General features: G+C 42.5%; 1 protein-coding gene across 2 annotated transcripts in view; it reads right to left on the bottom strand.

Moving 5' to 3' along the window:
* Positions 1-25417, bottom strand: part of KIAA1614 (KIAA1614 ortholog) — a 62259-nt gene that overhangs the window by 23696 nt on the left and 13146 nt on the right. For both annotated transcript variants that reach the window (XM_073593338.1, XM_073593339.1), the window contains 5 exons: positions 22004-22707; positions 21852-21915; positions 14395-14526; positions 3805-5399; positions 167-263 (listed from right to left, as the gene is read on the bottom strand). In XM_073593338.1, coding sequence (XP_073449439.1) covers positions 167-263; positions 3805-5399; positions 14395-14526; positions 21852-21915; positions 22004-22707 — 2592 coding nt within the window. The remainder of the gene's footprint in view (positions 1-166; positions 264-3804; positions 5400-14394; positions 14527-21851; positions 21916-22003; positions 22708-25417) is intronic.

Genomic DNA, 25417 nt, shown 5'->3' with positions numbered 1-25417 from the left:
ATTTGAACATGTTCTGAGTCATCCACACATAATATATTAAAGACAAATAGTCAATATGCCAGTAAGCTAATGATTAGTTTCTGAAGAAGAAGTCTCAGGTTTTTCTCAGTGTAGGTACCCTTTAAGGCTACCTATGTACCTATCTATGTCTGTAGCATTCACTCACCCCTCATCTGGTAGCTCCGGGTACCGGTCCTTGGTTGAAATTCCCAAGTCACTTGTTTGGCAGTGAAAGCTGTTTTCACGGGAACATTGGCCAGATCCTTTAAAAATAAAGTCAAATGTAGGTAAAAAAATAATCAGTTTCACATTTATACCCTGTACATACAGTACATACCTGATCCACAGTATATGTAGACAAGGAGTTCCTGATACACGGCACCAAAAAATTAACACAATAGAACCATACAATATCCAAAGAAATGCAATATCGATAATCTCAAATTTACTCCATCAGAAGGAAGGCATTCTAGGAGCCTGCAAACTTGAAGCTGGTTCATGAGAGTTCAAAGGATCTCCATTATTTTGCAGTGTCTGGAGGAAGGTGGAAGGGTAAGGCAACAGAGTCTTATAATACCAGGGATGTATTAAAAGAAATGCTAAGGATATATGCTCTCCAAAGAAGTTGTGTGACTTTGGGAAAATGAAATGAGAATATGCTATTGTAGGCAGCACTGAATGGAGCCACTGATGTTTCCCTTGGTGAACCCAAGTGGCTAATGCCTGGTTTACTCCTTCATTTTGGCTTTTCAATAACAGGATGGACTGGTCAAGTCCCGTAGGGAATCTGTGTCAAAGATTTATTTCAATTTAACCAGAGATCCTTACTTTTTGGACACTTTTTTTTTTCATGGGTGGGAAGATTTTTAAGATTTTTTTTTTTTATAATTCTTGGACAATCCCTTTAATGAAACAGAATTTCGTTGGCCACAGGAAGCAGATTGAAGGCAAGTTAACTTGCTTTCAATTCCAGAAACAACCAAATGGACTAAGGAAAAATTCCACCAATAGCTCTTATGCCGCGTACACACGACCGGTTTTGCGATGGAATAAACTCCGAAGGTTTCTCTGACGGAACTCCGACGGAATTCCATTCAAGCGGTCTTGCCTACACACGGTCAAACCAATGTCCGACCGTCCAGAACGCGGTGACGTACACCACGTACGACGGGACTAGAAAAAGGAAGTGCAATAGCCAGTAGCCAGTAGCCAATAGCTTCCATCTCGTACTTGCTTCAGAGCATGCGTCGTTTTTGGTCCGTCGGAAAAGCATACAGACGAGCAGTTTTCCCAATAGGAACTGGTTCCGTCGGAAATATTTAGAACATGTTCCATTTCTAGGTCCGTCAGAATTTTTGAAAAAAAAAGTCAGATGAAGCATACACACGATCGGAACAGACAATGAAAAGCTTCCGTCTGACTTTTTCTGTCGGACATTCCGCTCGTGTGTTGGAAGCTGGTTATGCTGTTCCATTTGGTTGTTTTTGCCATAGAAAGCAGGTTAAAAGCAGCTACATTGCCATATGTGTGGTCAGCATTGAAGATAAGCTTCATAATCTACCAACATATCCTGAAAAGTAAATATTTTACGTATGAATGCCAGAAAGCTTTATCTCCAAAATTATTACATACACACTGATGTGACCCTGTAGGTACTTTTAGCATGGCAAGCCACCAATCTGAGCATTGTTTGTGACAACCTGTTTACAATGCCGTTAATAGTGATAATGAAAATTCCTGACATTGGAAGTTTTCACTAACACACACTGGGGTGGAGTTAATAAAGGCAGATAGACTATTGCACTCCTTTTCCCCTGAGCTTAGAAAATGTGGTAAAGCTCTGCCGGTTTCCATCATCCAATCATGTGCAAGCATTCCCCCACTCCTTCCTTGCACCTGAGTGAGTATACAAGGTGAAGCTTTACCACATTACATTTACTAAGGAAAATGGGTGCAACTGCACTTGCATAGTGCACAGTCTTTCTGCATTTAGTAAATCAACCCCATTGAGAATTTCTGACATGTTGTGAAATGCTTGTAAGTCTGGCTGTCCCTTTCTACAGTGACAAGGGCATATATTCTCTGCATGCATCTGTTGATTATCTAGTGATAAGGCCACAGTGAGTCCTGGCAGTTCAGGAATTCAGGAGGAACGTGCAGGTTTCTCACCATCTGTTGATATCAGTAAGGTTTCTATGACCAGCCTTGTGGTGGCCACACACTAGTGATATGGATATTCAACTGATCATTCAGTGCAACAAGACTGATTCAACTGAATATAAATGAGGAACCAGAGACCTTCCATTTAATTGATTTACTCTTGCTCAAATACGAATCTGCCAAGTTGATCGTGTATGGTGGAATTTTTTTGAGCGCTTTTGACCACTTGAACAACTATCTCTCTGTGTGTCAGAGAACCAATCATAATACAGATCAATTAAATGATTTTTTTTAATAGATTGTTTAGATCTATGACTAATAGAACATATATTTGATAGATCTTTCAGGTCAATCAGAATAATACAGTGGGTTGGGGGAATTTACTAACACTGGAGTAGACATGCATAATAATCAATCAGCTTCTGACTACAGTTTGTTCAGTTAATCTTTGGAAAAAAAAGCTAGAAGCTGATTGGTTGCCACGCACAGCTGCTACAGATTCTGGCTGCTCCAGTCTCTGTAAATTCTCCCTATAGTGTCAATACTCTAAAAGAGACATATGGCCAAAGCTTTTTTGGGCATACATCTCTTCTGGGTCACAGGGGTGCACTTACTTGTACTCTCCTGTGACTCAGACTCAACCAACAGAAGGCTAAAGCCTGCTGTCAGGCTCTGGAAGCATCCTAACAATAATGTGGGGATCCACGCATATGCATGAATGGAAGCTGCCTCGGCCTCTCAGCACACCTCTGAAATCCTGAGCCAGCCACTCCCGCCCCCTCCATAGCCAAACACTCTAGTAGGAGCTGGAGGGGCAGAGCAGAAAGCAGTAACTGACAGTCACCTCCCTTTGTTCATAGCTGTCTAAAAACTGAGCGATCAGCGGTCATGTGATCGCTCAGTTCTTGGGCTTAGAGCCGGCAAGGGACAGCTGCAGCATCAGACCTATGCTGCAGCATGGAGGTATGTTTGGTTTTTTTTTTTTGCATTCCCTCACTTCTTTAATCAATGATGAATCGATTACTTATGATCGTTTATAACTAGTTTATAAGCGGAGCTCCGCCAAAAAAAATAAAAATAAAAGTCAGCAGCTACAAAAAGTGTAGCTGCTGACTTTTAATAAGCAGACACTCACCTTTCCCATGGTCCAGCGATGCGGGCGTATGAAGCCCCACTCCTTTCCCCCTCCTCTCCACAGCACCAGCATTCTTACTGTGGGTGCCCAGCTGTGGATTCACAGCCGCGCATGCACTGCTCATGCGCGAGCCGTGCTGCGTGCTGTGAATGGCCAGGCCTCTTTTTAGAGGCATCCAGCTCCCACGTCTTCCCGGGGCTACATAGCGCCAGAAGGAAGTTCACCTCTCCCCCTCCCTTCAATCTTCTGGGACCTGTGACGTGTCCCAGAAGATTAAAGGGAGGGAGGGGGAGAGCTAAACTTCCTTCCAGCACCGCGGAGCCCTGGGAGGACGTGGGAGCTGGATGCATTTAAAAAGAGGGTATCCGCTCCCCTTTCAAAAAAATTACATGCCAAATGTGGCATGTCAGGGGTCACCATCACTTAACGCGGAATTTCCATTTTTGGGTGGAACTCCGCTTTAGACGCAAATCTCAAAGGGTATGGCCACCAATAAAGGATTTTCTAACCTGTATTTGTGTTGCTGCAAGTTAGCTGCCCGTTTATTCCTGAATTTTCAGTGCACTTTTCTTCCCTTTTAGAATTATGTGTTTCACTCTTCTCCTGTTCCTTAGATAGGTTTGCCGAACCATGGTCTTTGTCTCTTTGGTCTTTGAACGACAGATGTCTATCATAGTCTTTTTGTCTACTGCTGGTGTAGGGTCTGTCGGGTTCCCGGTGTTTTACGACGTCCCCATTTTCCTTGACTTCTTTTGCCCTTTTGTTTTCTGCATGTTTCTTCAATTTCTGAGTCCGTTCTCTAGAACTATAATTTTTTGATGTTATTCCTTGAGTAGAAAGTTGGTGACCATCTGAAGCCCCAAGGGCTTCTTGAGTGGTTTTCTTGCTGTTTGGCACTGGTTTGGATAGAGGTTCCCTTTTCTCATGGAGGGCTTGCACTATGTCGCCTTCCTGTGAGTTGTGTGGCTGCTGACTGATGCCTCCTGGCCGTAGGGAAAGTCTGTTTCTTGATGCCATCATTATGGGAGCTTTCCCAGAAGGTGGGACAGGCACATGGCCAGATGTAAAAGGGGAAGATTGTGACATGCACTGAATCACTGGAGTAACTGGAGTTCTACAGTCTGTCAAATGCATTTTAGAATTTCCATCTTTAGTGTCAATATTTAGCACAATAGCCCCAATTCCAGTTTCTTGGATGGATGTATTCTGTTTAGTCTCAAATTCTAGAGCTGAATTTCTGTGTCTTTGTGTGCATTTTGCTTCTGTATTTTGTGGATTCTTCCTTAAGCCGGTCCTCACTGAGTCCACACAATAACTTCTTGCAGCAGTGCCCATCTCCTGACTTGTTTCTGATGTTTTGCCTACAGGTTCTAAGTGGTTTGACTTATTTTTCCCCCTATTTTTTAAAACATTGCTTGAAGTACCAATTCCATTTCCATTATTTTGATCGATGAGTGATCTTCCCACTCGTATTTCGCTCTCAGAATTTAAACGGTGTACCTTGGCTCCTTGTTCAGGAGTAACATTGGCTAAGTTATTTCTACAGTGTCTGTGCATTCCCCAGTCACGACTTTTCTTATTGTGGCTTCGATTACCATCATCATCTCCAGAAGAATCAGGAGTAGAGTCACTGCCAATGTGCGTCTCACGGATCAACTCGGTATACATTCGCCATGGTTGAGAAGGCAAAATCCAGTGGGGAGAAGGTTTGACCCCCAGAGAGCAGCTCACAGAGCCATCCTGAGTCATTTTAGAGCCCAAATGGACATTGCGTAGGTTTGTACCATGTGTGGCAGCTGGACTGGCACCTGCTCCTTTGACATAAGAGCTACATGTTCCACACTGTCCATTCCCTGAAGGTGACAGCTGTTCTGTCCAGGAAATAGGACCATTTGGCTGTCTCTTGGGTGGTGGAGTAGAGACCTTCTGTGGAACCTGTTGTCGTTCCCTGTATCTTTCTTCAGCCTCCCGCTCAGACTCATCCTGGAAGCGTACATGAGAGGGTGAACTCCCTCGAAAACCTTTTTGCCAAGTAGAATACTCACTGCTGGAGCTGTCACTTAGGGATCCTCCGTCTGTCACAGCACCTGAGATGTTGGGGCCCCTATAAGAATAAAATATGAAAAATAAGGAAGAAAACTTGGATTACAGTTGCTGTAAAGTTATAAAATAATAGCATCAAAACCTTCTATAAAGAGGAGCTCCAGTTTATAGCCTGTTTTTTTGAGTAAGGGAGGTTTTTTTTGAGCAAGGGAGGGTTATAACCCCTTTCAGTTTTTATTTGCCATCTGTGTCCCCTTGGGAAGGTTTCTCTTCACTTCCTCCAATAACCAAAACAGGAAGTGAGAGGAAATCCATCCAAACTGAGGGTTTTCCTGGTTATCACCAGGGTTACTGGAACAGCTGTCCCCTTTGGAAGATTTCTCTAATATTCCTGTTCTGGTAACTTTCACCTTTTGTGATAATGAAAACAGGAGAATTAGGGAGGATGAATGGTCGAATTACAATTCATATATGGGCAGGCCAGTTGTACAGAAGTTGAACTGCCAATCAGCTTCTGTACAACCAGCATGTCTAGTTTTTCCCGAATGATCAGTGCTGCTGGCTATAGCCGGCAGCATTGATCAGTGTATCCTGATGACGGGGAAGTCTCCCCCTGCTGTCAGAACACAATAGCAAAACGGGAGTGATTCCCTCATCCACATCGAATTTATGGATGGGGGAATCTGGTCATGAACTCATGATTAATGTATGGGCAGCTTAACAAAAGAAAACTGGACAGGGCTGACAGTATTTCTTGTAATTGCAGCCCACAACAGAAAATTAGGAGCTGAGTGCATTTTTGGTATAATGAATATTTGTACTGTACTTGCAGAGAAATAAAAGATTGGGGGGGGGTGGTTGGATCCAAGCATATTTGCCTTGTAAAGTAAAACCAAATACGTGTTTTGAGTGGACTGATCCTCGCCGGCAGAAGACAGCGATTATTGCTAGCAGCTATACCAGCCACTAGCGATAATCGTATGCAAAATTCGGCAGGCTGGTTGTACCCAAGTTGATCGATCAATTAAATTGGTACATTCAGCCTGCCCAGACATGGTTCGAATGGTTCAAGAATCGAACAATCTATGGCCAGCCTAAAGCCCCGTACACATGGGCAGAATGCCGGGAGACATTTGCCAGTGCAAAAAATGGACAACATTCTGCCCATGTGTATGGCGGTCCGCCCGACAGAAGCCAGCCATTTGACGTGCAAGCTGGAAAACCAGCAGGTGACCAACTCCTGATCAGCACTCTCAGTCAATGGCAGAGAGCGGTGATCGGAGTGTTCTGGTGGGGGGGGCCCATCCCCTTCAGAACACAACAGCTCAATGGGGGAGATCGCTGGACTAACCCCACATGGTTGGTACAGTGTTTCCTGTCAGCTTTTTTTCATGCAACCCAGCGAATTGCAATAAAAAAAACTAGTGTGTACCCAGCTTTAGTCACAACATTAAACACAATGTGCTTACCCTGATAACACAAACAATTCTAATTAATTGTGTCTTTTTTGAACACACCCATTAATCATTTACAGTGCTGGAGAAACATTAAAGCTGGGTATAAAGTACAGTTTTTTTTTTCGTGCAACCCAGCCGGTTGCATGAAAAAAATTGACAGCTCCGATCAGAGCCGCTGTACTAATCTTGCGAGGTTAGTTCAGCGATCTCCCCTGCTGAGCTGTTGTGTTCTGACAGGGGGCGGCCCCGCTGCCAGCACACTCCAATCAGGGCTCTCTGCCATTGGCTGAGAGCGCTGATCGGGTGTCGGCCGGCTGCCAGACAGAACGTCATACACACACAGACCAAATGTTGCCCCCCTTTTTTTTTTTTTAACTGGCCATTGCCTCCCAACATTCGGCCCATGTGTACAGGGATTAAGGCATCCATCAGTCGACAATAAATGGAGATGATTTAGTGCAGTGGCTACTCTTAGAAGTTGGCATCCAGCCAAGATGACTTCCATGGCAGCTGCTCTCCACGAAAAAAAAAAAAAACATTGCTGTCCGCCTTAAGTTTGCCAAAGAGCACCTTGGCAAACCACAACACTACTGGGAAAATGTTTTGTGGACTGATGAAACAAAACTTATATTGTTCGAGAAAAATGCTCAGCACTACGTATGGTGAAGCATGGTTGCGGGAACATTATGGTTTGGGCTTGCCTTGCTGCTTCAGGGTCTGGACCATTAGCCATCATAGAGGGGAAAATTAATTCCCAAGTTTATAAAAATATCCTATAGGATAATGTCAGGGTGGCTGTCCACCAGCTTAAGCTTAGTAGAAGTTGGGCGATGCAGCATGACAATGACCCTGAACATCAAAGTAAATCCACTCCAGACTGACTTCAGAAAAAGAAAAAAAAAAACCTTTTGGAGTGGCCCAGTCAGAGCCCAGACCTTAACCCCATAGAGATGCTGTGGAATGACACAAGACATGCTACAAAGGAAATTAAAGAAATACTCTCATTGCGCAGACATCCAAAATACGTCACTCGTCCCTTACTCCACCCGACATTTCGTCACAAACGACCATGCCCCTGAAGATGCACCTTTGTGACACAATGTCGGGTGGAGTAAGGGACGATTAATGTATTGAGAGGACAGAGGAGTGGCCACCATTTTGTTGGTAGGAAGCGCTGGTCGCTTTCCTGTTTCTGCCTGTACCACATTCATTACATGTGAGTTTTTATTTTTAACTTGTAAGGATTAAATCTGTTCTATTTTGGATGTCTGCGCAATGAGAGTATTTCTTTCATTTCCTTACATATATGACCACCATGCTATACCTTTGGAGTACACCTTCTAGCCAAAGTTTTTTGAGATTAAGCCTGCTTACTTCCTGGTTGGTCAGTGGAAGGAGGATCTCTTACAATTTAGTGGAGTTCTTGATGAACAAGAGGAACCGTGGATGCAACCTACCAATATATTTACTAAGTACAACCCATACACTGACGGTAAGAGTCAGTTATATCGGATGTTGGTGACGGTTCTTTCCTTCTTCATCTCATCGAATTCCTCCATTGATGAACTTTGTTATGATTAACTTGGCATCGTTTTATTATTTAATTCACTTCATATGAATTTTTTGTTTGTTTATTATCACCTTTTTTAATAGCGCTACAGCTTTAGCCTACAAATGTGTCTGAGCTGAAGCAGTTTTGTAAAGAGGAATGGCAAAAATTCCTGAGTGTTGTGCAGGTCTGATCCACAGCTACTAAAAACACTTGCTTGAAGTCATTGCTGCCAAAGGAGGTTTGACCAGCTATTAAGGGTTCACCTACTTTTTCCTCCAGAATGGTGAATGTTCAATGGGTGTGTTCAATAAAGACATGAGAAATTAGAATTGTTTGTGTGTTATGAGCACATTATGTTTTTCTATTGTTGTGATTTAGGCCCGGTTCACACTGGTGTGACATATGCTCCAACTTTGGGAGCACGTTGCATGACCTGTACAAATTAATGGTTCCCTATAAGAGCCGTCTTAACTGGTCCGACACAAGTCGGTCCTACTTTAGAAAAGGTTCCCGCACTTTATTCCAACTTGGTCCGGTTTCAGCCCATTCAATAACATTGAAGCCAGATCCACGTCCTAACCATCCGACTTGTGGCATCCGACATGGTGATTACAGCAGCAGGAAAAGAAATTTATGTCACACTGGGATTGTTTTGATTGGTCAAAGGACAATTTGGACTATCTCAGTTGAAAAAAAACCGTATCTTGTTCATTCAAGTCAGATGAAAGTAGGACCAATATCACAGGGCAAAGTAGCAACAGTTGTGTAGTACCAGTGTGAACCCGGCCTTAGAGGATCAGGTCACATTGCCGAAAACCAGTTAACTCCAAGAGATTCACATACGTTTTCTTGCCACTGTAAACAATAAGATTACTGTAACACAATTTAAAGTGGTTGTCATCTTTGGTCAGCTTAAGGCAACATCAAAAAATGCCATTTTATTTGTGTAATTTTGCTAAAACCCTTATGTCAGGTACACATGGGCTGAAAATCCTCCGAAAACCATTGGTTCAGCAGGAACCGGCTGACTTTTCGGGCCATGTATACAGCTCTCTGTCTGACAGAAGTAGGTCTCACGACTATCTTCTGTCGATCAGGCATGCGGGAATACCACCAGTACTGGAAACCAATGGCTGCGAGCGCTGACCAGTGTGTTCTGGCGAGGGGGCAGTCCTACTGTCAGAACATAATAGCAGAGGTGGGGAGATCACTGTACCAACATCGCTTGCAGTAGTACAGCGATCTGTCAGTTTTTTTTTTTCATTTAGCCCGCTGGGTTGAACGAAAACATATTTATAGTGAGCACCAGGCTTAAGCCTTTGTATAAACAAACATTTATTACCCAGAATACAAAGGAAGCTACTCTATATATCTGTCAGCACCGTACTTCTCTTTGATATCTCAGAGGAGGAGAACAAGGAAACAATTACTGGGCAATTTACAGTCTGCATACATGTGTCATTAGCGTCACCTTTTGTAGGAACAATACCAGAGGAGATGAGCCATGTAAGGATCTCACAGGCAGAAATATTCTTTTGTTTGTGTCCTGTATGCAGACAATGCAATCAAAAAATATACAAACTCTTCCAACAATGAGTTCTTATAAATGAATGCAGCCCATCTTATATCCCACCATACATGCTACAACTTGCTTTCAGCATGACTTAAATTACAAATACTCCCATCAATGACATTCTTTCCTTGTAGGATCAAAAGCAGGATTACACAACTCCAGTCCTCCAACTCAAGGCCCAGGATATGGATATGATTTTAAGAGACAGCAGTGAATTAACGTAAACCTGCAAGAATAGATACACTTAATCTGGCCATAAACAACAAATGCACACAAAAAGGTAGATGGAGGAATTCCCCCAGCTGGGACAGAATACACCAGGGCTTGGCAAATCCCAGGCGCCAGGTTGCCATTATGACAAGAAATTTCGTCCTGGAGCCTGGGCCGACTCCCAAATGCTCTACACGCCCCACGCGAGCAGGGTGATGTAAAAAAAGGTAAAAAAAAATTTAAATTTTATTGTAAAAAATTAAAGTTACACCCAAATCCCTCCCACAAATAATTGAGGCCCCCCACCCCCACATATACGCACGTACAAAGGTAAATACACACAGCAGGGCACCTACTCCTGAAAACTTGATTGCTATACTCGTTTCATATCGCTGCGTATGCCGGAATGACAGCAATAAATCTAGCACCAGACCTCCTTCCTAACCCTAAACCGATGACCTATAGGAGGCTTTTAGAAAATATAGGGTACTAAAGTTTGTTGCCATTTCACGGCACACGCAAATTTAAGGTTTGACATTTTGGGTATCTATTTACTCAGTGCAACCTCGCCTTTTATATTTTACAAAAAAAAAAAATGGGTAATTGATCACATATTTGTGCCCCTTAAAATTAACTTTTAATGAGTTTTTTACTGCGGTAATATCGTGTAACATAAAAAATTGGAACTACCACCATTTTATTCTCTAGAGTGCCTGCTTTCAGAAAATGTAAAATGTTTGGGGGTTCTATATAATCTTCAGGCCTAAAATAATTTTTTAAACACGTGCCAAAAATGGCTCTGGCTGTGAAAGGGTTAAAGGATAAGTTCACCTTCGGGAACATGTTACATGTTCTACCTGTAAGCTTTGTTAGTTAAAAAAACTGGCTCCTAACTTATTTAGCTGGCTCCTAGATTCAAATCAAATTTGTGAAGGCCTGGAATACATTGATTGGCTGCAGCCTCTGATTGAGGAAATGCTCCCACATTTCCCTTTGCCAATCAAACATTCGACTTCTGTTGAGGGGGGATGGCCGCACACTAATCAAAATTTGGCCAGTCCTTGCTGAATTGGCTGAATTTTGATCAGTATGTGGCCAGCTTAAGGGCAAAAGCTTTGTGGACACTTGACCATTACAACTAGCAATATAACTAAAAGTATGTGGATACCCCTGGAAATTATAGAGTTTAGGTGTTTCCAAGTGAAGCATAAAGCATACAATACAAAAGACATTTAGACAATCGTGCGATTCCAACCTTGTGGTAACAGTTTGAAGAAAACCCCTTCCTTTGTGCCCTGTGTTCAAGCCAGCTCTATAAAGAAATGGTTTGATGGGTTTAGTGTGGAGGACTGAAATGGCCTACACAGATCCCTGATCTCAACTGTACTGAGCACCTTTGGGATGAACTGGTCATTTGCCAATTGCAGAACAAGTTTTCTTATCCAACATCAGTACCTGACCTCACAATTTGTTTTTGGATAGATGGGCACAAATTCCTACAGACACGTTCCAAAATCTGGCAGAAAGCCCGTCCAGAAGAAGGCTTTGAGCAAGTTTAGAGGTGCGGCAAGTGTAGAGAGGGGGAATTGTCTGCCCCTTCATCAGGGCTGTTTAGGTTGATGTGGTCAATGCGGGTCAGGACCAAACCAAATCGATATGATCTGACAGTACGAAAAAGGCTATCACCCTAAGTGGATCCCTCCCGAAATTCCCCCGAAATGCTTTGGCTTTTAATCTGTGAACCAAGTTTATCAATAAACTTCTTGAAATCCAAACTCTGTTGTGATATACCTCTACACCTGGCGCACCTCTAAACCTACTCAAAATCTTCCCCTGGAGCACCTCTCAGTGGCTTCTAGAGAGGCAACAGCCAGAGACCCCATAACAGTCACACACTGTTGCCATACCCCCATCAGCCAGGGAATGCTCTGGAGGACACATTGACCACATTTTCCTTCATTCGACATCCAACCAAACACTTGTCCAGCACTGCCACACAGGCTTATTGGATTCCCAGAAGAAGGGAAGGTGTTATAGCAACAAAGGGTAGGCCAAATCCATATTGATGCCCGTGGCTTTGGAATAGAATGTCCAACAAGCTCCAATGGGTGTGATAAGCTGATGTAAAAAAGAACTTTTGGCCTTATAAATCATATGGTATCTGCCACTGTGGATGGTGTTTTAAAAGGAAACCTTTATTAGGAGTATTTGCAGTCATAACTAAACTTTCCTTCTGAAGATGCCTGGTTGTCATGCTGGTACTTTGGAATCATTGCTTACTAAAGCAAGCCATACATTATACAACCAGTTTGAAGGAAAGAAAATTTATTTCAAGTACTTATATAGCGCCGTCAATTTACGCAGCTCTTTACATATATATATTATACATTCACATCAGTCCCTATACCCTCAAGGAGCTTACAATCTAAGGTCCCTAACTCACATTCATACCTATACTAGGGCCAATTTAGACAGGATACAATTAACCTACCAGCATGTCTTTGGAGTGTGGGAGGAAACCGGAGTACCCGGAGGAAACCCACGCAGACACAGGGAGAACATGCAAACTCCAGGCAGGTAGTGTCGTGGTCGGGATTCGAACCAGGGACCCTTCTTACTGCTAGGTGAGAGTGCTACCCACTACACCACTGTGCCGCCCGAAATTTGCTCGAATCCACCATTAACAGAGTCAGTGTTGATGGTGGAATCCCTCCTGCTGCGCTATTGTATTCTGACAGTGGAAGGTTACCCAGCAATTAGAATACAATGATCACCACCGGCAGCAATTGCATGAAAAAAGTCTGATAGGCTGGTTCTACTGAAGTCAATCGATGAATTGAGTACAACCAGCCTGACCAAAGACGTATCAAATTTTGTCCAGTTCCTGCCGAACCGGCAGAATTTCGATCAGTCTATAGGCAGGCTGGGTCACTCACCTGGAAAAGGCATATCTGTTGCATTCTTCCCAATCTGTGACTCAGAAGTACTATATCCAGACAACCAAGCAACTAGTATTTTTAGAAGCAGGGCAGCAACAGCAACCCCTACAATTTTTACAATAGTACTTAAAAAGGTTCAAGCATTGTGGCTTTTAAGGCTGCATATTGGAGCAAATATGCATGATGGGAGTTCAGATTATTCATTCTTCACTGCTTGTTCCAGGTCAGTGACACACAAAATAACAAAGTCAGGTTTAAAATGACAACCCTGGAAGCTGCACCATTAAATACAACTCAGCATGGGGTTCTGTTCTAAGGTACAATTCCTGTGTCTGTGCTGAAATCTTGCGATATCTTATATCTAGTTGTGTAGTTCCTAAAATCGTGATGAATGGAGTCATGCACATGTGGTCTAAGAGATCAGTCAGCTAACCAACAGGTTAAGTTAAATTGTTTCCTGGCCCCTTATCTCTCTCTATTCATAACACGCAAAAAGTCTCACCCTTCGTGCTGCATTCCCCTATGAAGGAGGAACTAGAAATTAATGTATAGAGTCAATGCCAACAGAGGAAAAAGAAGCAGCTGATAAATTCGTGTATAGAGTCAATGCCAACAGAGGAAAAAGAAGCAGCTGATAAATTCGTGTATAGAGTCAATGCCAACAGAGGAAAGAGAAGCAGCTTAATAAACTTGACGGCCAAGACGCCTTTCAATGAACACATGTCTCGAAAAACATCTGGAGGCTAGCATCACTGATCAACCATCTTGTGAAAATGCTAGTTGCCTGTCTGTCTCTGGGTTCAAAAGTTTGAGCCACTGACCAAAGGGAAGAATGCAGCTAGTGAAACCAGAGAAAAGCCAAAATCAGAGCTTCCGATCTACCTACTTGTTCTGAGAGTCAGAAAATATTGAAGTCTTTTGACCACCATAAGAGGTATGGAACTAGCATTTTAAAATAGAGGGGTCAGAAATGGCAGCCTATAGATTTTCTCAGTACCATGTGACATTATTTATTGAAGATGGTTATAAAGCAATAAGCCCTTTTGGGAGGGTGGGAAGTGCCTAGGAAGCTATAGCAGAGTCAAGACAACAGTACAACTTTATATGAACTATACAAATAACATTTAAACAAAGAAAACGACTCCAGTGACACCATCATGTCCCCGTGAGATCCCTTTTCTCCGTTTAGATACATTATGACTTCTGATTTTCTATGGAATCTTTTAATCCCCGTAAATCCCCCTGTTTTTCTGCCTAGTCTCACTCCTCCATACATTTTACTCTCCTCATTCAGGCTTTCTGTCCCCCCCCTTATCCCAGCTTACCGGCGAAGAGTGGGCTGCGAGTGTGGATGTGCAAGGACACAGTGGGATGCTCGCAAGGGACTGGCCCCCTTCGCTTTCATCCGTGCTCTTTGTAGCAGCTGCTTGGCTTGTTCGTGACGGGCGCTGAGCTCCCTGGGAGAGGATTAGAAGAGATTTAATAATGACGCCACTTCCCTGAGTGCTACAAGCAACGTCAGACTGTAGAAAAATATAGGGCGAGAAGAGAGGCCAACGCTTACAGTGCCCCCTAATGGACCTGGGTATAAAAAAGAAGAAAAAAACAATCACACACAAAAATGTACCAAGAGGTAAAATTAGGACATAACCCATTTTAGGGCATGATTAGACGAGGACATCAGCGACAGGCAGACATTGATACATGACATATGGTTTAGGCTTAAAGATTAAAGGCGGTTGTCACTTCTGGCATTGCACTAATGTGAAGTGCAGAGGAGAGATTGACAAATGAAATTCTACAAGCTTACAGTAAGCACACACAAATACCAAGATGTGCCCGGGAGTTTTCCATTCTACCACCTATACTGAGAAGAAGAGAGAAAAGAGGGAGCTCATGGAGATCACTTCTTTATACAGTAGAAATGCATCTGTCTAAGATTAAGCAACCATTCGATGCTCAGCTGTTGCTGAATTGGATCTCCCCTTGTGTTCTGGCAGCCAGTGACTAAGTATTGCTACAAATTCCATTTCAACAACAGCTGCACTACCAGAATCATCCTCCATGACAGCACAATAAGCCTCATGTGTAAACCTGCAGAACACACAAGTGTGTCCTTTATCAGAGCAGACTAGACTTCATTAAAGCTGAACTTTAGGGAGCTATAAAAGACACAATTAATGCAGCTCTGTATTCATTAATACATTATTGCATTTCTTTTTAAATGCAAACAGTACGAATGCCTGAATTTGACTTGGTATCATCCTCTTGCAGCCCCCCACCCATACAGCAGAGCTCAGCCTGTGAGAGGGAAAAACAGCGCAAGGTCCAATATGTTGTGCTGTAGTGCCAAGGAACATGCTGATACAGTGAGGGAAAAAAGTATTCGATCTCCTGCTGATTTTTACATTTGCCCACTGACAAAGAAATGATCAGTCTATAATTTTAAGGGTAGGTTTTTTTTTTTTTACAGTGAGAGACAGAAAAAAAACAAAAATATCCAGAAAAACACATTTCAAAAGGTTATAAATTGATTTGCATTTTAATGAGTGAAATAAGTATTTGATCCCCTATCAGTCAGCAAGATTTCTGGCTCCCAGGTGTCTTCTATACAGGTAACAAGCAGAGATTAGGAGCACTCCCTTAAAGCCTAGGTTCACATGGCTGCAGGTTAGAAATCGTGCGAGTTCAGCACAAATTCAACCCGGCAATGCAGTCCAACTTCAGGGGCGATTTGACAGACATCTGTGCGGGTTCATGCACAGATGTCTATTGAAATCGCACCCGAAGTCGCCAAAAGTAGTGCAGGAACTACTTTTGGGAATCAGTGGGGCGCCGCAAAGTTGGCGCTGCACCAATTCGGACCATTTGACATGTCGCATATTTATTTGTAAAAAAATTTTTAAAAACCATTTTTAATTTTCCTTCCACTTCACAATTATGATGCCACTTTGTGTTGGTCTATCAGATAAAACCCCAATAAAATACATTTATGTTCTTGGTTGTAACCAGGGGGTATGAATACTTTTTCAATGCACTGTATGTAATTCATCTGTATATTTAGTTGTTCATCTTTTTAAGGTGGAAGTTTAGCCAGAACCTAACTCTAAACCATGGGTGCTCAACCTGTGGACCTCAGAAAATTATAATCAAAAACCTACCAAACAAAAATATATAACCCCACACCTCATCCCAAATAATCAAGGGAAATAGGAAAAAATGCCCTGGGGATTGTACGGGTGAGGGTTGATGCATATAAAGCAACTATGAAAGTAATGAAAAATCAATTTTATTCAAAATACATAAAATACTTGAATATATTGAACAAGTCATACAGTTAATCTCCTGAAGCATGACAGAGAGGACTCTAAGGTGAGAGAACACAATCAAGCATGACCATCAGAATACCCAACATGTTTCGGAATTTTGCTTATACAGTTCCTTCTTCACCCGTACAATCACCAGGGCATTTTTTCCTATTAACCTGTGGACCTCCAGCTGTTGCGAAACTACAAGTCCCATTAAGCTTTGCAAGGCTGACAATTACAAGCATGACTCCCAAAGGCAGAGGCAGGATGGGAATTCCGCAACAGCTGCTGGGCCGCAGGTTGAGCACCCATGCTCTATACCTACCCTCTCCCACATTCTAAGCCTAATCTATTTAGCACTGTAAAGAAAAAAAAATTGCTATACTTCCCTTTTCTACAGACACTCCGGTCCTGTCCCATGCTGAGCTGTCAGCGGCAGCTTAAGTGTGGAGGCGCATGCAGGAGAGGCAGCCAACAGAAGCCCCATAGTAAGTCTATGGGTGACGTCACAGCTTCCACTGCTGGAGGACGGACTGGAGCGGCTGCAGAACAGTAAGTACTGTATAGCAATTTATTTACAGGACTAGATAGATTATGCTTAGATTGTGGCTGAGAATAGGTATTGACTAAACTTCCACTTTAAGTTTAGCTTAGCAATGTATCATGTTTATATACATTATATTGCATATTATGTTCAAAGGCAACAAAAATTAAAATGTCTTTTGGTCAGTTACTAAACATGGCATTATGAATAGGAATATTTCATATTTACATTTGCTGCCAGCAGATAGAATTTGCAGCTGCTTACTAGGCTATCTCTACCAGCTCTGCCAAAAAAAGTCTATTTAAAGATGTTGTAAACCTTGGAAATAAACCCCCAAAAAACACAAACCCTGCAAGACAAAGCATCGCATACTAGCTCATTATGAAATACCTCAGAACGATGCCCAGCGTCGGCACTATGAGTACAGGGCTGACATCTTCCACTGGAGTTACTTCCAGGTTCGCGGCTCCGGCGCTGTGATTGGCCAGAGCCATGATGATGTCACTCCAGCGTCACGGCACGAGTCGTGAAAAAACAGCACCACAAGCCGTTTCTTCAGTGCGCATGTGCCGATGACATCGGCAGCAGCGCACATACTGAATATCCCCTAAACTGTGCAAGTTTAAGAGATATTCACGGTACCTACAGGTAAGCCTTGTTAAAGGCTTATCTGTAGGTAAAAGTGGTGTAACAGAGTTTACAACCACTTTAAGAGCTCAATAACCCAAATTCAAATAAATATAGACAACTGAATAAGTTAGAAGAGTGGCTCATCCACCTCCCTCCCTTCAATTAGAGAGAGAAAGTCTGAAAGCAAATGGCTACTGTTGCGCCTTCTGTTTTGAAGACGTCTACTTTATTCCCTACAAATCCAGGGTTATAGGTACACTCTCTGCATTGTATTCAATTATATTTGTAAAAATAGATAAATATATCATATAAATAAAGTAAAGATATAGAAAATTAAGCTCAAAAACCTATAAACTTAAAGACTTTTAAAAATTACCATTATAGCTTCCCTTTAATTGTAGACATTTGATTGGTTGCTGTGGGCAATAATCATTATTCTAAAATATCTTAATGCTACCCACAGAAATTAGATTCCAGACATCTAACGGATGCCATTGCTGTCTTTTAACATGAAAGCTCTATGGCTGCCATCCTTTCTTCACTGATTGGTGAGTCATTGATCAGGAATAAGCATGTGTACATGAGATACTCAGTGACTCACTAAGCAGTAAAGTAAGGAAAGAATAAGAGTCCAGGAGAATTGACCTTAAAGATAAACTCCAGGCAAACAGCTAAACACACAATTTAAATACATATATTTTAATGTAGCTCTTTTACCTTCTAAAGCAGTGGTCATCAACCCTGTCCTCAGGGCCCACTAACAGGTCAGGTTTTCTGTATTACCTTGGGGAGATGCAGACTAGAAAACTGCAATCACTGAGCAGCAAATGATACCACCTGTGATGTATTTCAGTTATCTTGCAAACCTGGCCTGTTAGTGGGCCCTGAAGACAGGGTTGATGACCACTGTTCTAAAGGATTTGTATGCCTGTCCAATTAGTACTGATATTTACACAGCCTTGCCACTCAACAGTACAACTAGGTGGTTGCCATGTAATCCGGCCATAGATGGTTCGAATCTCAGCCAGTTCAGCAGGAACCGAGCGAGATTGGAACTGTGTATGGGAAGGCTGAATGTACCCAAGCCTGCAGGATTTCACATGAGATCATCGCTAGCAACAATCTCTGTGTTTTCCCGGCGGGGACCCCCCCCCCCACCACCACCACACTGGGAGAACACAATGGCTCGGCGGGAGGGATTCCACTGTCACCACTGCAGATAGAAAGAAATTCACTCCGTCTATGGCTAGCCTTACAAATAAAATATATGTCAAGGAAAAAAAACAAAAAAAAACTAAGTACAGATCTGGAATACATTCACATTCCACCATGCTTTGTTCCTGTAAAGCAGGGGTCAGCAACCTTAAGGGCCGAATTCAATGTATGTGAATGCATGGAGGGCCGCATTTACCTGCTAATAAATGAAGATAACATTACACAGCCCCCGCATCTCCGGCCCCCTTTACATTACACAGCCCCAGTACCTCTAGACCCCTTTGCATTACACAGCCTCCCATGGAATGGTGACAAAGTACGGTACCATAAGCGACACTTTAAAATTTTCTACAGGTCACCAGTTTAGAGTTACAGAGGAGGTCTTGCGGTAGAATTATCGCGGCGATACCTCATGTGTGGTTTAATACTGTTTACATTTGCAGTCACGACTTACGTATGAGTTCACTTCTTTTATTTATTTTATTTTTATTTTTTTTACACTGTCCCTTTGGGAAGAAATGTTCTGATCACTTTTATTGCTGTCACAAGGAATGTAAACCTCCCTTTGTGACAGTAATAGGCAGTGACAGGTACTCTTTATTGAGGGATCTGGGGTCTATAAAACCCCAAATCCCTCCTTTGCACTTGAAAGTATTCAAAACGCCAAGTTTGGCTGTTTTGAATGCTGTAATATTGAAAAATTTGGAGCCTTTAAGTCTTTTGTAAACTGGAAGTGATGTCATGGCATCGCTTATGGGTTACTAGATCTGAGACCTGATCGAAGACGATCCCAGCTTCGTTCAGGTCTCCAGCCAGTCGGCGGACGTGCCGGCTGGTCGCTCGGGCCTCTCAGTGGGACGGGAGAGCCCGGGCGGGCCACGGAAGGTGGCGCTGCTTGGGATAACAGCTGAGTGCCTTCTTAGCTGCATTGGTTAAGATGCAGGCATCACCCTGGTACAACCCCTTCAAGCCGAGGCTGCATATTTGCGTACAGTCGACATGAAGCAGTGTTGATAAAAATCAATGATTAAAAAAAATCTTATTTTTTGATTTTTTATGAAATTTATTTTTACAATAATCTTTTGGAGTAAAAATCGATCCAAAAATAGTTTTATATTTAAGATACACTAATGATTTAGTTTATTCAGCATGAAATGGAGCTTAGTTATGTAGCATTAGACTGTATATTCTGCAATATTTCCATTTTTAGTAAACTCATTAAATGAACCCAAGCTCTGCAAGCTGAGTGCTGACTGTTTGAATAGAAATGCATCTGTACCAGGTATCAGTTTCAGTAAAAATGAAACTGATACCTTCTAAGCAGCATATAAACCTTGTGATCTTTCTGCACATAGTGCTTTATGCCTCCCTTGAGGAGCAAAATGGCAGCAGTCTCTAAAAGAGATCCAGTTTGGGAATATAATAATGAAGTTCCTCTAATAAAGCAGGTATGCGTCCAAAATGCAAGCAAGAAAACAAAGAGATGCAAGGCCTGGTGGCCCGAATGAAACCGAAGATGTGCTGTGATGAAAGGACCGTGTTTGAAGTTTTTTTTTAAAGAGACCCTCTACCGCAGCTAATTGCTTAAACTGATTGTGGACCACATCCCTGATACATAGAGTCAAAACATGAATTCCTCAGATTGGGACTTTAAACCGGGCCACAAACAGTTTGATGGTAAAAAAAATATTCAAAATCTATTACACATTGATAATATATAGCAACATGAACATGGGGCTATATGCAACAAACACAAATATTGGTAGCAGAAATGGAAACCAGCTGCAAGGAAAAGCCCAGAGCTTTGTCAGACAGTTCAACGCGTTTCAAAAAACAAAATGCAGATCATCTTCAGGGACAGAGGGCTTGCGGGTTCCAGATCTGTAGCTTATATCCCAAATGCTGATGCTCCACCCATAAAAGACAAAGAACATAATTCAAAAATGAAAAGAAAGCTATGTCCGTCAGAGCAGCGTACAAGTAACAGAGAACGTGAATGACATCAGCCAAGGGTCTATATATTGTGAGATGAGATGGTCTTATTATATAACTTAGTGGTATAACTCTATATAGACCATAGCTATAGAGGAGAGGCAGAATAATTTCCCCTTTATGCAGTTCCGGTTGATAGAGAGTGTATATTAAAAGTTATTAAACCATCCAGAACATCAAGGTTTAAAGATGGTTGTATCCATCAGCCAGATATCTGGAGGTGCCTTATGGTTGGAGTCAAATTGATGTGGCTGGAGATGTGGCTGGTGGTGTCTGGCAAGATAGAGCAGAGGCCAGCGATTCCCTCTTATGTAAAAGCCATCCTAACAGCTAACTAGTCACTAGATTACTTTTACAGGCGATGGGACGGGACGTAAAACGCATATGTAGGTTGTGAACACTTATATAAATGGTGTTCGCACCACACGTGAGGTATCACCGGAAACGTTAGTGAGAACAATAATTCTTGCTCTAGACCTCCTCTGTAATTCCAAACTGGTAACCTGCAAAAAATTTAAAGCGTTGCATATGGAGATTTTTAGGTATCAGCGCTTGTCACTATTCCACGAACGTGTACAATTTTTAAGCATGACATGTTAGGTATCTATATAACATCATCTTTTATACTTTACAAAAAAATGGGTTATTTATTGTGTTTTTTGCATTAAAATTCATTAAAGTATATGTAAAAAAAAATACGTTTGAAAAATCGTTGTGCAAATAACACGTGATTTTCAAGCAAAAAGAATGTTGATTTTTACATGTAGGAGAGAAATATTAGAAATGGCATGGCTTGAAAGTAGTTAAAGAACACCATGGTAATCTCTCTGCACTCCCAGTGTGTTGCTTAAACAACGAAAGAGCAGCAGCAAAAATAGTCATCCCTCTGCTCACTTAGCCTATCAGCATGTTCCTCGTGGCAATTATGATTGGCTCCCAGTGCCGCCCCTCCCTCTCTCAGTCTGAATGCCATTGTACAAGGGAGTGCAAGAGGCTGACACAGAGTCAAGTTTAGTTATAATGCTGCTGGCTTTGTAACTTCCCAGAGTTCAACTTTTGGAATACAATGAATTAGTGTTGGCTTTACTCTTACCCACAGTCTTCAATCACAGGTATTTCCAACCCCAAGTCTCCATCTACATCAGCCGTGATTATCCCTGCAATGAAAGAAGTACAGTTATATAAGAATGGCGTTCACTGTTCCATATCTTATACCCCACTAGCTCCACTTAAAATTATACTCACGGCTTTTGCTGGTTTTCCCTTGACTGTGAGTGATCTCTCCACCATGGTTGCTTGCTTTTCCAAATTTACTCCTCAGCTCCTGTCTGTTTCTCTCTACTTTTTCAGCCAGGGTCAGAGAGACCGAATCCCGTGCTGTGGTGTTCTCTGGCACACCCAGATCATTAGATGAAGGCTGGAGCCGCTCCTGAAGACCGAGTGAAGAGTTGTTCCCTGGGTTTTGACTGTGGTTTGATGAGTTTACTATTTTGCAGCCATTGCTGTGAACGTCTGAGGACCCATCTGAGCTGTATGTCCCCCACAGCTCATCACATCCCCAGCTCCCTTGGTGAGCACCAGAATACCCGCCTTGCTTAGTGCAGTCTAATAACTCCTCCGTCAGGTAGGTTCGAAGTTGAGGAGACATGAGAGCATCTTCCTTGTCTATTTCTCCACCTTCATCTTTCAAAATTCTGGTCTCCTTTCTCTCCTTCATGTTCTTTTCCTTCAGGGCCTTCACCTTGCTTTGTAACACAGAAGTCCTCGCCCCATATTCTTCTTCATGCTTTACTGGCTTATCCAACTGTTCAGTACTTCTGGTCCTACCACCACCTGCAGCTCTGACTTTCCTTGAGGGTTTGATCACCACACTCGGTTTCTCTTCTCCAGCAGGGATACATTGTCTTGGGTTAACCTCCGCTGCCATTTTTGCCACATTCAAATGTGACCTGAAAATGAAAATTAATTTTTTTTTAAATCAATGGCAAAAAAATTAAAAATGTTCATTTGAAAGAAGCAATGTAAAGAGGAGTTTTCTGGAGCAATCAACCAAAATTCAGGTTTTGCCTTTTATAGCATAGAGATGGGTAACGGCAGGCTCTAAAATCACAGTCTGTATGTGAAAGACACTTGAGTCTTTTTTTGACAGTTATGTGTCACTGTACTTTGCATACATTAGCAGCTGGGGGAGTGACTAGAAATGGAGAGGAGGGCTAAGCTGATGACTTAACAAAAAGTCAAAACTAGTATATCAGTGACAGAGTTGTTTGGTCTGTGTAGTCTACATGCGATGGGAAAATTCGTATATTTGAAACAGCTGGTGGAGTAGATTAGAACACAACACTGAGTCTGCTTATGGAGGGGAAAGGTTCATTTTAATGTTTCATGTACACTAGGTGTTTGGTACATAAAATCCTGATGTTTTGGTGCAGGAGAAAGGCACAGCTACACCATCTGGCCCTGCTGCGGTCAGCCTGTAAAACTTTGTGAGGCTGAAAACTTTTGCAGCTTGATGGGAATGGATCAGTGGCGGCTGGTGCTCAAAATTTTTTTGGGGGGCGCAAACAAACTGAACAAATTCTGAAAAAAAAAACCCATCAATTGCAGCCTCACTGTGCCCATCAAATGCCACCACTGTGCCCATCAAATGCCACCACTCCACTGTGCCATTTAATGCTGCCACTGTGCCCATCAAATGCGCCCACTGTGCCCATCAAATGCGCCCACTGTGCCCATCAAATGCGCCCACTGTGCCATCAAATGCCCCCACTGTGCCATCAAATGCCCCCACTGTGCCATCAAATGCTCTCACTGTGCCATCAAATGCTGCCACCGTGCCCATCAATTGCTGCCATTGTGCTCATCAAATGCTCCCACTGTGCCCATCAAATGCTGCCACTGTGCACATCAAATGCAATGCATGAATCTATCTATTGGTGATAGAGGGGGTGGCTGGAGAGAGGGGGGGCGCCTGTGCTTCCTTATAGAAGCACCACCATTGGACTGGATGGTGCACCAAGAAGTACTAATGTTCAGGGCAGTATTAACACAAGCAGTCTGCTTTCCAGGCATTAGTCCCTGGGCACCTACTGCTCAGTGCATCGTCCAGTCCTGTCAGCCACAGTAACTTTCAGCCTCTCACAGTTTTTCAGGCTTCCAGCTGCGGGGCTAGAATGCGTATCTGAGTTTCCCATCCACACCAGTATGCCGGGATCTAATGCATCAAAGCTACACACCCAGTGAGGCCTACACCGTCCGATCATCAGCTATCAAGTGAACACCATCTCATGTCTACAGGTTCATCAACTCTGCCTCAAGGTGGAGTCCAGCAATAGAAAAAAAGAACATTAGATGTTTTGAATACAGAGGGGTTAGGTGCGGTTGTGTTCTGAACTTGTCAGTGGTTGTCTATGTAGTTCGAAGGTTTACCCACTCAAGCCAAGAAGCAAACGTGCTGATACATCAGAGACAGACTGGGCTGAAAACAGAAGTGCTTGGCTCAGGAATTTCAGAATGGCAAATCTTGGCAATGAGAGAGCAGAGGTAAGATAACTATAATGTAATGTTTCTCCTTTCAATTGCAAACCAGAGCTTTTCCCATTTTCTAGGCCAAAGGCTGATGATTACCCAACATCTTTCCACTTGAGCGAATACAATAACATTCAACTTAAAAGAAACCTGTATTGAAGGATATATGAATGCTGCCATTGCTGACCTCCTCCTAAAATTGTTGGCTCTTTGGCTATCTCAGACTTTTGCTCCATAACTTTGAGTCACTGACCTGGAGCAAGCATGCTGTTACAAGTACAGTGAGGGGAAAAAAGTATTTGATCCCCTGCTGATTTTATACGTTTGCCCACTGACAAAGGAATGATCAGTCTATCGTTTTAATGGTAGGTTTATTTTGACAGTGAGAGACAGAATAACAACAAAATGGGTGAAATAAGTATTTGACCCATTCGCAAAACATGACTTAGAACTTGGTGGCAAAACCCTGTTGGCAATCACAGAGGTCATATGTTTCCTGTAGTTGGCCACCAGGTTTGCACACATCTCAGGAGAGATTTTGTCCCACTCCTCTTTGCAGATCCTTTCCAAGTCATTTTTATTGTTATTCTGTATCTCACTGTTAAAATAAACCTACCACTAAAATGATAGACTGATCATTTCCTTGTCAGTGGGTAAACATACAAAATCAGCAGGGGATCAAATACTTTTTTCCTCTCACTGTATACAAGTACAGCAGAGATAAACTTGAGATAAAGATAAAGACTTGAGATAAAGACTAGAGATAAATTGTAAAGAGTCTTATCAACCTAATATGTCTTGTTTATTTGTAGCTACCTAATTATATGGTGGCAGCCATATTTTCTCTGCCTACAGTGGTTGTCCTTTACTGTTGCTTATCAGTAGGGATGCACCGAATGGGTTTTTTTGGTGCCGAAACCGATAACGAAAATAAATCTTCCTTGATCCCGAAAACCGAAACCGATACCGAAAGTGACTGTTTTTAAAAATATTTTTATACAGGAGATGGTCAGCGACTGGGGACATGGTACAGGAGATGGTCAGAGACTGCAGACATGGTACAGGAGATGGTCAGAGACTGGGGACATGGTACAGGAGATGGCCAGAGACTGGGGACATGGTACAGGAGAT

The sequence above is a fragment of the Aquarana catesbeiana genome, linkage group LG07 (assembly GCF_042186555.1).
Source record: "Aquarana catesbeiana isolate 2022-GZ linkage group LG07, ASM4218655v1, whole genome shotgun sequence".
NCBI lineage: Eukaryota > Metazoa > Chordata > Amphibia > Anura > Ranidae > Aquarana > Aquarana catesbeiana.
The sequence above is the reverse complement of the archived record's forward strand: the minus strand, read 5'-3'. Positions and strand labels throughout refer to the sequence as shown.